At 38.5% G+C, this 12593-nt stretch overlaps 1 protein-coding gene across 5 annotated transcripts in view; it reads right to left on the bottom strand.

Moving 5' to 3' along the window:
• Window positions 1-12593, bottom strand: part of ptprga (protein tyrosine phosphatase receptor type Ga) — a 502971-nt gene that overhangs the window by 18125 nt on the left and 472253 nt on the right. For all 5 annotated transcript variants that reach the window (NM_001329864.1, XM_073915995.1, XM_073915997.1 and 2 more), the window contains 5 exon segments: window positions 799-875; window positions 2601-2694; window positions 4611-4757; window positions 7884-8019; window positions 8294-8466. In NM_001329864.1, the coding sequence (NP_001316793.1) occupies window positions 799-875; window positions 2601-2694; window positions 4611-4757; window positions 7884-8019; window positions 8294-8466 (627 nt within the window).

Here is a 12593-nt window from a genome sequence, read left to right as displayed (position 1 = left end):
TTATGTGTTGCGGCCTGGAGCTGGCGCGATTGAATATATAAAACCCTCATATTTGTTAACGTATTACATCCATTTGTGTTGATATGACAGCAAACGCATGCTGAGAAGTTCGGGGGGCGTAGTTGATTTTACATAAAGCGTTTGATTGGAAGCTCGACTCTGCTCATTTTCGCGGCTCCTCCTCTGGCTCCATCAGACAATCCTTCTGCGCATGTCTGGCTCCAATTTCAGCAGTCTTTTGCGACAGTTTGTGCCCGTCAAGCAGGCGTTTTGCCCTCAAGGCGTTCAATGGGAAAAAGGGCTGTCGCGTCGTCCATATTTTTTACAGTCATTGTATATGTACATAGGTAGTTATCTCTTAAGAGCAATCACTATCTGTTCATTAGCTACTACAGCAGGGGAGTTCTCGAGATCTACCTGAGCTCAAACTCCCCTTTCGCCTTGCAAACGAGAGGGATCCCTGAGCTCGAGGATCTTATGAGCTCAGGGCTCTCTCCCAGGACAGCATGCCAAACAAGCTTTATAATCAATCATCAGATAAGTGTGAACTCTTGAAGTATTAGTTAAAAGACTGAATTCCTTAAGTTGAAGCCTGTTTTCTTGTTGACCTGTCTTTTTTTTTTTTTTACTTTTGTACCGTTTCAAAACATGGTGCACAGGTGCTACAAAGCCAACATTTCAGCAAATGTTCAGGCTTGTGACTGTAAAACAGATCGGCTCTCTTCAGAACACTGAATGTTTGTTTTAAATTACAGCATTGGTTAATGTTTTACTGCAGTGGGGGTGTTGGGGACTCACCATTATGTAAGATGCATTGATGTAATCAGTGCCCTTCATCCCAGGCAACGGTGCGAGACCAACACGTGCTCTTTCCGCTGAGAGGAACAAAAACAGCCAATCAGGATGGCGGAATGAGAGAGCGAGAGCTCAAACAGTGATGCAAGATCATTTTTGTTACAGTTTAGATACTAGAACAGCAGTTCCACTAAATAACATATGTGTGTGCAAAAGACAAAGTAAATACTCTGCAGTACACAATACATACATTTGTTGTGTAATACATTACTATTATTTTGACATTTTAGTGAGGACAGATCCTTTAGTGCTGATAATCCTTAAAGAGTTCACAAAATAAAATGACGTCATTGTTCACTCATGCCCATGTCACTCCAAACCCATAAGAAATGCGTTCATCTTTGAAACATTAATGCAGGTATATTGTCAGGTGGGCGAAGCAGTGGCGCAGTAGGTAGTGCTGTCGTCTCACAGCAAAAAGGTCGCTGGGTTGCTGGTTCAAGCCTCGGCTCAGTTGGCGTTTCTGTGTGGAGTTTGTATGTTCTCCCTGCGTTCGTGTGGGTTTCCTCCGGGTGCTCCGGATACAGGTGAATTGGGAAGGCTAAATTGTCCATAGTGTATGAGGGTGTGTGTGGATGTTTCCCAGCTAAAAGGGCCACCGCTGCGTAAAAACTTGCTGGATAAGTTGGCGGTTCATTCCGCTGTGGCGACCATGGATTAATAAAGGGACTAAGCCGACAAAAAAATGAAATTAAATGAATATTGTCAGGTATGTTTGTCACTCCACTAACAACTTTTTCACCCAAAACTATTCAACAAAGAGGACAAATAAATCCCTTGCTATAATGTTTATAGCATTCAAATTTGGTCACAAAAGCTTAACCATGCTTGATGGATGCTGGAAAACCAATAGTAGCAGGCCCGTAGTCAAGCTGGTGAAAGGGGTGATTCTTTTTTCCTCAAAAAGTGGATCTTTTTGCAGTTATTCGCCTCATTTTGTATTTAATTATGAGGTTTAAATACTGAATTTAGGTGACATTTTAAGCACTATTTTTAGCTGAATTTATTGAATTAATTAGCTTGTCAGATGATCATCATAACTACACTTTCTGTTGTACCAAAATAATTTCCCAAATATTTAGAATAAAGAAATATGACAAATATTTGTTTTTAAAATAGATGTTTTTTTACATCATATATCATTAGAAAAAAAGTTAGCCTAGTGTCATTTATTAAGCAAATAACAAACTGACCAGCACATTCAACTTTCCTCAGAATTTGGCCATTTGAATAATAAAAAACGGAAACATAATAGGGCTGCGCAGTGGCGCAGTGAGCAGCACGATCGTCTCACAGCAAGAAGGTCGCTGGTTCAAGCCTCGGGTGGGTCAGTTGGTGTTTCTGTGTGGAGTTTGCTTGTTCTCCCCTTGTTCGCGTGGGCTTACTCCGGGTGCTCGGGTTTCCCCCACAGTCCAAAGACATGCGCTATAGGTGAACTGAACAAACTAAATTGGCCGTAGGTTAGGTGTGTGCATTTGAGTGTATTGGTGTTTCCCAGTACCGGAAAAGGCATCCGGCGGTTCATTTCGCTGTTGCGACTCCTGACGAATAAAAGGGACTAAGCTGAATGAATGAATGAATGAATGAATAAAAATTTTGAATCTTCGCTCTTTTGGATGAATATAGATGAATGTTTTTTTATCTTGATTTCAGCTCTGAAGATGAACAGAAGTCTTTGGGATGACCTGAATGTGGGCAAACTATTTAATTGACCATTGTTTTATATTTTGGTTTATAGTACTCACATGGTACAACAGAAGAGTTGCGGTTCTTCTCCTTGTTGCAGTCTTTCTGAGCACTGAAACACTCGACAAATCTTGCATTGCACTGAGTCACCAACTGTTGATAAAAGACAAATAATTATTGAATTTTTCAAATGAAAAGTAGAGTAAATCTCTCATATAAGACCACGCTAACCATTTGAACTCAACAGGAAGGTTAAATGTCCAGTATAAGAACAATAATTGGCGATAATTTCAGGAGTCAAATAATCAAACAAATAAACAACTATCAAAACTGTTTAAGTTGACTCCTTATTTAAGTAAACAATAAAAAGATGCATTACAGGGCTCGAAATTAATATTTTTTACTTGGTAGCACCGGTGCTCCCAACTTCAAAAATTTAGGAGCACCAGAAAAAATTTAGGAGCACCCACCAAAAATGAATGAGCACCGCTGCAAATTGTATTTTAAGGGATTTATTGTATTTTAAAACAACATCATTTAGGACGAATAAAAACCAGAAACAACTATCTAACTAATGCTGAGATGACATTGATATTTGTGTGCAATAGTTCCAAAATGAATGTCGAATAATTATTAAATATTAATGATGATGAAAATGACAATAATAGAAACAATGGAATACATTTCTCATCATCATGCTGCATTGAATGTGCGTAAATGCAAGTTATCTGCTATAAAAGTCTGTTACTTTATGAAATGTATAGTTTGCATCAAACAAAAATGAAGCATTGCAGTAAGAAATATATATTTTGTTCTGCTGTTTATGCATGTCAGTTTAATAAATAATATTTCTGCTACAAAACAAACAAAAGATTATAATAAGTAATTAAATTCAAGGCTAAAAGCTGCAAAACAGTCATCAGTAAGTAAATAAAAAAATAATAATAATATACACCTCAAGAAAGAATAGACAAAAGAAATTAAGTCTCACTTTTATCACTCTTTAAAAGTTTTGGTTTCAGTTTGTGTCAATTTAAATGTTCAGTCTGAGCTGATTTTCATTTTTCTGTGTTAGTGGAAAAGCAGTCGAGTCAGCCGACCCAATTTATGAGCAGGCAGAGCAGGATTCTTGCAATGACCACCGGCTCTATACCGCTGTTTTGTTATGAGCCGCAGTTTCAGTGTAAACTTAGTAAAGACGAGCTTCTTTGGCGATGATATGTACAGTATTAGATTTGACTTTTAGCTGACATTTGCGCTGAACACGCAGTGAATGAAACGCATGGAGATTCGGGCGCTTCCTCCGAAAAGCACGTACTCGATTAATCTCAGCTGGCGGATCAATATTCACCACATGTCATGATCGCTCCCATCTGCGCCTCAACTTTAGGTGGGGTTTGCAAACCTGCGTGCTTTAAGTTTTCACTCTTCAGCCGTTTGCATTTCCCGTGGTCATAAAAGCTCATTCCCTGTCACCTAACAGCGGAAAGCCTTGACAGCTAATATGAACCAATATAGCGGCAGGGAAGAGCAATTCAGCACGTTTTTAGAAAAAAATCAAAACAGGTCGCACTACAATCATTATCTGCAGTCGCACTAATGCTCCCAGATATATTGTGAGGTCGCATAGATTAATTTTCGGGCGCATATGCGAAAATTATATTAGGCACTGCCACTCCAACCTTTGTCTTGATATGTAGCATCCCAAATAAAATGTGATTTATATTCAGCCACTGAGACTGAACCAAAAGGGACTCTAAAAAGCTGGACTATCTGGCCTAATAAAACATTTCATGAACTCATGAAACTCCAGCAAACCACATATCACACATTTTACCCGCACAGAACCTGTCAGGCTTGGCTTGTAAGTCGCAGGTGTGAAACGATAAAGTATGAAGTGATAAAAGCAAAATTCCGACCAGCATAAATATGCATTAAAAATGAACTGCGTGTGAGCATGAGTGTTGTGATATGCTAAGTGTATGTCATGCAGGGCAGTTCTGCAAACAGTTTCCACCGATAAATTGCTTGTTGAATATACTTTGCATAAAGAAAGAGACGGTGCCCACCTTGAACTGCTTCTCTAGTCGTGTTTTGCCCCCTGGGCCCGGCGTCAGGATGCTGTTGACGTAACTGTGCAGCTGACTCGAGGGCACCTCTGTTTCTTTCCCAAGAATGGCTTCCATCAAGGCATCGTGGATGAAGATATACTGCTCCTAAATGCACAAAGGCAGAGGCCTTGTTTATTCAGAAGTACTGTAATACGTCTAATTAGCTACTGCTGAATATTTCCTATGCAATTACGTCACTTAATAATATTATTCATTCATTCATTTTTTTGGCTTAGTCCCTTTATTAATTCGGGGTCGCCACAGCGGAATGAACCGCCAACTTATCCAGCAAGTTTTTACACAGCGGATGCCCTTCCAGCCGCAACACATCTCTGGGAAACATCCACACACACACTCATACACTACGGACAATTTAGCCAACCCAATTCACCTGTACCGCATGTCTTTGGACTGTGGGGGAAACCGGAGCACCCGGAGGAACCCCACACAAATGCAGGGAGAACATGCAAACTCCACACAGAAACACCAACTGAGCCGAGGCTCGAACCAGCGACCTTCTTGCTGTGAGGCAACAGCACTACCTACTGCACCACTGCTTCGCCCTTAATAATATTATGTGTTTTTTAATTAAATGTGAGCAAATACACCCAGTTTTGGCTGATCCCATGTTAACCTTAAGTACATGTAGGCCTGGTTTCACAGACAGGGCTTAGACTAGCCAGGATTAGGCCATAGTTTAACTAGGACATTTAAGTAAATTTTACAAACATGCTTAGAAAAAAAAACATTACTGGTGTGCATCTTGAAACAAAACAAAGGCACCTCTTATTTAAAAATCAATCAGTGCAATTTTATTTCTGTTGAAACAGCTCAGACTTACATTTTAGTCTAGGACTAGGCTTAAGCTATGTCTGTGAAACCAGGGGATAGAGTACTACAGCATCCTTCGTATCACTGATAAGTTTTACCGAACAGTCTTACACAATTTATGAAGGAAAGATTCAGCTCTGGCGATGCAGTGGTGCAGTAGGTAGTGCTGTCGCCTCACAGCAAGAAGGTCGCTAGGTCGAACCTCGGCTCAGTTGGTGTTTCTGTGTGAAGTTTGCATGTTCTCCCTGCATTCACGTGGGGTTCCTCCGGGTGCTCCAGTTTCCCCCACAGTCCAAAGACATGCGGTACAGGTGAATTGGGTAGGCTAAATTGTCCGTAGTGTATAAGTGTATGTGTGTGTTAGGGTTAGGGTCTGTGGATGATTCCCAGAGATGGGTTGCGGCTGGAAGGGCATCCGCTGCGTAAAAACGTGCTGGATGAGTTGGCGGTTCATTCCGCTGTGGCGACCCCGAATTAATAAAGGGACTAAGCCAAGAAAATGATTGAATGAATGAAGATTCAGCTCTACGATTCTTTCTGGATAAAAGCAGTGCTAATGGAGGCGGGTGCTGGGCTAATGAGTCGCAACTGTCTTTCTACAATTGACTGCAACCTGTGATATCGCTATAAATAAAATGTAAACAAGCTTTGTAGTCTTAAATGAACCAATCAGATCCAGCCAAACATATATAATCCAGACTCACACTCAGTCTAGTTCACACTGCAGTTCTTTTTGCTAGCATTTTTCATTGACGTTTAACACTAAGGGCGACAATGTGACAACTTGCCCTCATTTACCCCTTTTAACAGTGTAAATAACTCTGAATGCTTGAAAGAGCATTGGACCACCCCTTTGAAAATGTTTTTGTTTTGTATGTGTTATTATCAGTGGTGGAAAGAGTACTGAAAAATCATACTTAAGTAAAAGTACCATTACTTGCCTAAAAGTGTAGTGAGAGTAAAAGTATCTGTTGTAAATATTACTCAAAGGATGAGTAAAAAGTAGACCTTTTAAAAGTACTCAAGAGAAGTGAGTTGTGAGTATTACGCAGTTAAAAAAAATGATGGTGTGTTAACGTAACATTCTGTAGTGCAATTTAATTCAGTTATTGCCCAGCAGGCACAAAAACGTCATAAGACATTAATATTAGGTTAGATTTAGTTTGTGATGTCAGTTGAAAATCAATGTCTAGCCAGCATCTAGGGAAAACGTTATTTTGACGTCCAATAACGACGTCAAATGACACTGATATTTGGTTGATTTTAGGTTGTTAGAGAGTAAAGGTCTGTTTTTCCTTTATTCCTGGAATAAATTTCCGAATAAAGCGCCGGAGCGAGCACGAGTATGTATGTGTGTAAATGAAATGAAATAGCGCGATGCTGTGTTTAGCTTGTTTGTTCCTGTGTGTGTATGTGTATGTGTGTGTGTGTGTGTGTGTGTGCACGCGTGAATGAGAGGTGTGTGTGTGTGTGTGTGCGCGCAAATGAGAGAGAGAGCTTTGCCTATGTGTGTGCTTGGTGCTTACGTGTGTGTTTGTGTGTATTAGTGCGAGAGCGAATGAGAGAGAGAGAGAGAGCTTTGTCTGTGTGTGTGCTTGGTGCTTATGTGTGTGTGTGTGTGTTTATACAGACAGCTTGTTATAGGCTGTCTGGACTGTATAGCTGGGTGGTTTTCAGTTTTGTTCTCCCCCCGCTCTTTAGCAGGATCGGGCGCGGCGGGTAGAAAACTGGGCAGGTCAGGCAGCGGGACAACAAATGCTGAATGTAAGAGGGAGCGGTCAGGTTCGGGCTAAAACCTGGCAGGTGCGGGCGGGAGCGGGATTCAAAATTTAGTCCCGCAAAGATCTCTATTAGAGAGTGACCAAAATCGGCCAAAATTTACATCAAATACTGATGTTTATTGGACAAGTATTACAACTAAAATCCAACATCTGATAGATATCATAGTGGTAACGTTCACACAACGTCAAGCTGTAACATCATTAGATGTTGATATTTGGTTTATTTTAGGTTGGACATTGGACACTGATGTCGGCCTGACGTTGGGTTCTGACATCAACCTGATTTTTATTTCAAAACAACATGCAACATCCCCACAACGTTAGGGTACAACGTCAATCTGACGTCACGTTGACCTCTTGTGCCTGCTGGGTGTATAAGGCCATTTCGGTCATCATACAGTAAACATTGGTCATCTTCTCATCAGTGGCATGCATCTAAACAGCCTCTGGGTCAATGTGTGTAAAGATTTTGGACATCTTGACTTGAAAGACTTGAAATCATCAAATGAGCCAAGCATTTTCAACAAACGATCAATAATCAAGAAATGTAAATACGTTCTGGTATACGTTCAATTTCTACTCAAATTGTATAAATCAGACCCCATGTCAGCTGACTCACCTCCGTTTGGACCAGGTAGTTTCTCTGAGTTCGTATATGTTTGAGGAAGCCGAGCACATTGACAGCGCCTTTATCCTTTAGCTGCTGTAGCATGCTGTCAATCACAATGTATGTTCCTGTTCTTCCCACACCGGCACTGAGGAAAAAAAAAACACATGGATATCATACGAGTCAGTGCATTTATTACTCTGTTCAGCCATTAAATCAGATGTAGGAATGTTTGCTTATTTGATTTCACAACAAAGGACAGTATACTCTAATCAGCATTCTCCAAGAAGGTAAATATAGCCAAATATCCCAAAGACAAGTTTTCATTGGTGGTCCCCTAACCAGATGTCATTCCAATAAAGATACAAAAATAAAATACAAATGTAAACTATAAACAATACTCAAATGTGTGTGGGTTTTACCTGCAGTGTACAAGCATGGGGCCCATGTCTGGGGTCTGTGCGGCAGAAGACTTCCTGACGAATGTGAGCACGGGTAAAGTGTATTCTGGGACACCCATGTCCGGCCACTGGGTGTAGTGATACTGCAGAACCGTTCTCTCACTCTGACGGCCCTTAGTGTTCCCCTTTTGACCCTGCAAACAAACAAACCACATGACCCTTGAACATCCAAATGTTCTTCAATATAACAAATATATTTATATACTATATATTTTATATATATATATATATATATATATATATATATATATATATATATATATATATATATATATATATATATATATATTCTAAATATATATTTTTTATATATCTTTCCATTAAGGAACACTTCACCTTTTTTTGGAGGAAAATTTGGCTCATTGTACAGCTTCCCTAAAGTTAAACTGCAGAGTTTTACCATTTTTTGAATCCATAACTAGCTGATCTCCAAGCCTAGCGAGAACACTTTTAGCTTAGCTTAGCATAAATCTTTGAATCAGATCCCCAGCTAGGTAACTACACTGTTAATAAATGCAGGGTTACACACATTTATTCATGTTGTCCCAACACAATCAATCAATCAATCAATCAATCAATCAATCAATCAATCAATCAATCAATCAATCAATCAATCAATCAATCAATCAATCAATCAATCAATCAATCAATCAATCAATCAATCAATCAATCAATCAATCAATCAATCAATCAATCAATCAATCAACCAATGCATCCATCCATCCATCCATTCATTCATTCATTCATTCATTCTATTTTCAGCTTAGTCCCTTTATTAGTCAGGGGTCGAAGTTTTATGTCTTTCTGTTGTATTCATATTTTGTATTATCTCCAAAATAAATAAATTAATAAAGAAAGAAAGAAAGAAAGAAAGAAAGAAAGAAACCCATCAACAGAGCTGTCAAGCGAACACTCTTTCCCCCGGTCTCTCACACATGCCATCTAAACATGCACGTTTCATGCACAAACACACCATTTTAACATTTAAACAAAAACTCATGACAGCTGAGAGTTACTGGCTTCAGGGTCTTTAATATGGTGTAAAGATTGTTATGCGTTATTGAAACACAACGGAAGATGCAGCAAAGAAATATCACTTCAGCCTTATCAACAGCCTTACACTTAAAAGGGAAACATAAGGGCAATCATAATCAAAAAGACCTCTAGCCTATAAGGTGTTTTATGGAATATCCTATCTTAAATTGACCAGCTATATTTTTCCCCTTATTTATTTATTTATTTTACCGCATACTTGTGTGCGATCGAAAAACTAGTGTAAAGGTGGCATGCCATTTCTACCAGACTCGGGCAAACTCTGCCTCTCTTTTCACTCCGCCCTGAAGCCCCAGCTGGCCTTCTTTGGCCCAAGGAACTTGGCGGGCCGGAAAAAGGCTGGACGCTGGCCCAAGGAAGCCCCGGTTTGACCTGATCAGGCCCCGGAAGTGACAATGGAAACTTGACTGGCCCTAACTTGCCCTGGCTAACTCGCTATAGGCGCGATAGTGGAAATGCGGCTATTGTGTGCATGATTTAATGTGACTATGTTAATTTTGATTCAGCAATTTATTTTGTTACTAGCATTACTTTTAAGTAAATTTTACTAGTTACTTAAAGTAATATTATTATGTAACTTGCATTACTTGTAATGCCTAACCCTCAACACTGACAATAATAATATACATAACCAGCACCAGCTCTTGAAATTCAAAATGAAAACCAAGAAATATAGAAATGTGCCATCTTAAAATAAATAACAATATACATAAAATCACCATATACCATTAAGGCATTTTCATTTACTGAAAATAGTGGCAGCTTAACTCAAATCTAAGCGGCTGCTATAAAAGTAGCTTCTTCCTTTGCTGCCAGTGGCCTCGGTGTGCATTATGAAAGAGATTTACGGAGAGAGCAGATCACTCTCACTGACGCTGTGAAGGCCAGGACCTCGCATAAGCTTCTTAAGACATTTTCCTCTGGCTTTTAATGCTCAGCCCTGACAAAATCCTTCTCACAGGTAGAGAAAAAAGCAGGTCAAACTGTGCATAATGGCTACTTTGATCATTCCAAGAAAAGTGCCTTTTCCAGTTCCATCAGGTCATTTTTAAAATAAATGCTTATAAATAGTCAGAATAAGCAGCAAATAATCTGCACAACTGTTAATCTGTCTGTTTTTTCATATCACTTGAGATCATACCCCATACAAGTAAAACGAACAAAAATGATTAATTTCACGCAGTTAAAATTTGTGAAATTATACCGTGCTTCTTAGCAAGAGAATGTTAATATTTGTTCAAAAAGTCTTGTTTATCATACAAAAATCTTGTAAAGGTTTTAAAATCTACACATCTGACAAATATAACAAACCAAAAGAAAGATAAGTGGATTTAATAATACATAATATCAATTAACATCTACACATAACATTCTTGTTTGCAAATAAAATGAAACATGTGACTATACTTTACAAGACAATGTAAAATCTAAACTTGTTTTTATTAAAACAAATATAAATACGCATATAATAAATAATACTGATAATAATAATAATAATAATAATAATAATAATAATAACAATAAACAAATGCAAACTGTCATGAATAAACTGAAAAAAGCCCCCCGTGATGAAGAAGGCATGGAGGCAGTGGTTTTATATTTATGTGGAAAATAATGTATTTTTGCAATATTTTAATCCTTTAATTCTTCTTAATTTGTAAAGATATTTGCTAATTGCTGTGTGTATTAAGCCATGTGTAAGCGTTTAAGGTGCACAAAGATTTGCTCTTTACAACATGTCACAAAACGGGAAAATTAGGGTTGGAAATAGACTCCTTTGTTTTTTTGTCAGAAATGTTGCATTTTTACATTCAAGTGAGGATAAAAAATGAACACAAAAAGTTAAAAAATGCCTATTTTGTTTGAAAGCAGAGGCCTGGTTCTTTGTTTATGATATATACACTACCTGACAAAAGTCTCGTCGCCTATCCAAGTTCTAGGAAAAACAAATAAAAACTTGACTAGTTTATCATTTGGTATCAGAAGTGGCTTATATGAAAGGCAAAGACCTCAAGATTACAATTATTTTACCAAAATCAAATATAATCAAGCTATGATTTTTAATTATTTAGTTAGGACAGTAAGGTATGACTTTGCATAGAAAAGAGTCTTTGTCACTGAACAGAAATAATGTCCAGTATAGAATATAAAGTCATGTTGCAGTGGAAAAAGAGTTAATATTGTGTCTGACTCCCATGAGCTTGGAGGACTGCATCCATACATCTCTGCAATGACTCAAATCACTTATTAATAAAGTCATCTGGAATGGCAAAGAAAGCATTCTTGCAGAACTCCCAGAGTTCACCTAGATTCTTTGGATTCATTTTCAATGCCTTCTCCATTTTACCCCAGACATGCTCAATAATGTTCATTTCTGGTGACAGGGCTGGCCAATCCTGGAGCACCTTGACCTTCTTTGCTTTCAGGAGCTTTGATGTGGAGGCTGAAGTATGAGAAGGAGCTTCTGGTTTGTAATATAGTGGGCAGCACCAATATCTTGATACCTCAGGCTGTTGATGTTGTCATCCACTCTGCAGATCTCTCACAGGCCCCCATACTGAATGTAACCCCAAACCATGGTGAAACCATTCACCAAACACCAAAAATTTCTCTAAGAATCTTGAGTTTATGTGGTCTTCTGCAGTATTTGGGATGCAGTTCAACAGATGATTCATCTGAAAAAAATCAACCTTCTGCTACTTTTGCATATGATCAACTAGAAGTCAAGTTATTACTTGTTGCTTTTACTAAACTGGGATCGATGACAAGACTATTGTCAGGTAGTGTATATATAAATTAATTCATTGTGGTTTTGTCAAAAAAAAAAGAAAAAAACTATTAAACAGGGTAATATGCAAAAATATTTATAGAAACTTAAAAAAATATGTTTATAAAATGTCTACACAATATTAAAACTTACTTTTAAAATGAAAATACAAATATTTGACTATTTGATCTAGTGTATATATCTATGGCGGCATACATTGGAAAATTCTCAACTTTTTAAGCGCCAACGAAAGCGTCAGCCAATCAGAACTTTTTTTACGCGAATACCCCAGCTCAGAAAGTAGCCAATTGCGGACTAATTTTATTGGCTGATGCTGCTATGACGATCGCGTCAGCCCAACTTCAGACACGTTGTCCGTCAAGCGTTAATGCTGTAGCCTCGTGTGAACTGAGCGTTACTCCACTCCTAAATGTAAAACGA

This window comes from Danio rerio, chromosome 11 (assembly GCF_049306965.1).
Source record: "Danio rerio strain Tuebingen ecotype United States chromosome 11, GRCz12tu, whole genome shotgun sequence".
In the NCBI taxonomy this organism is placed as follows: Eukaryota; Metazoa; Chordata; class Actinopteri; order Cypriniformes; family Danionidae; genus Danio; species Danio rerio.
This window is presented reverse-complemented; position numbering and strand designations above follow the sequence as displayed.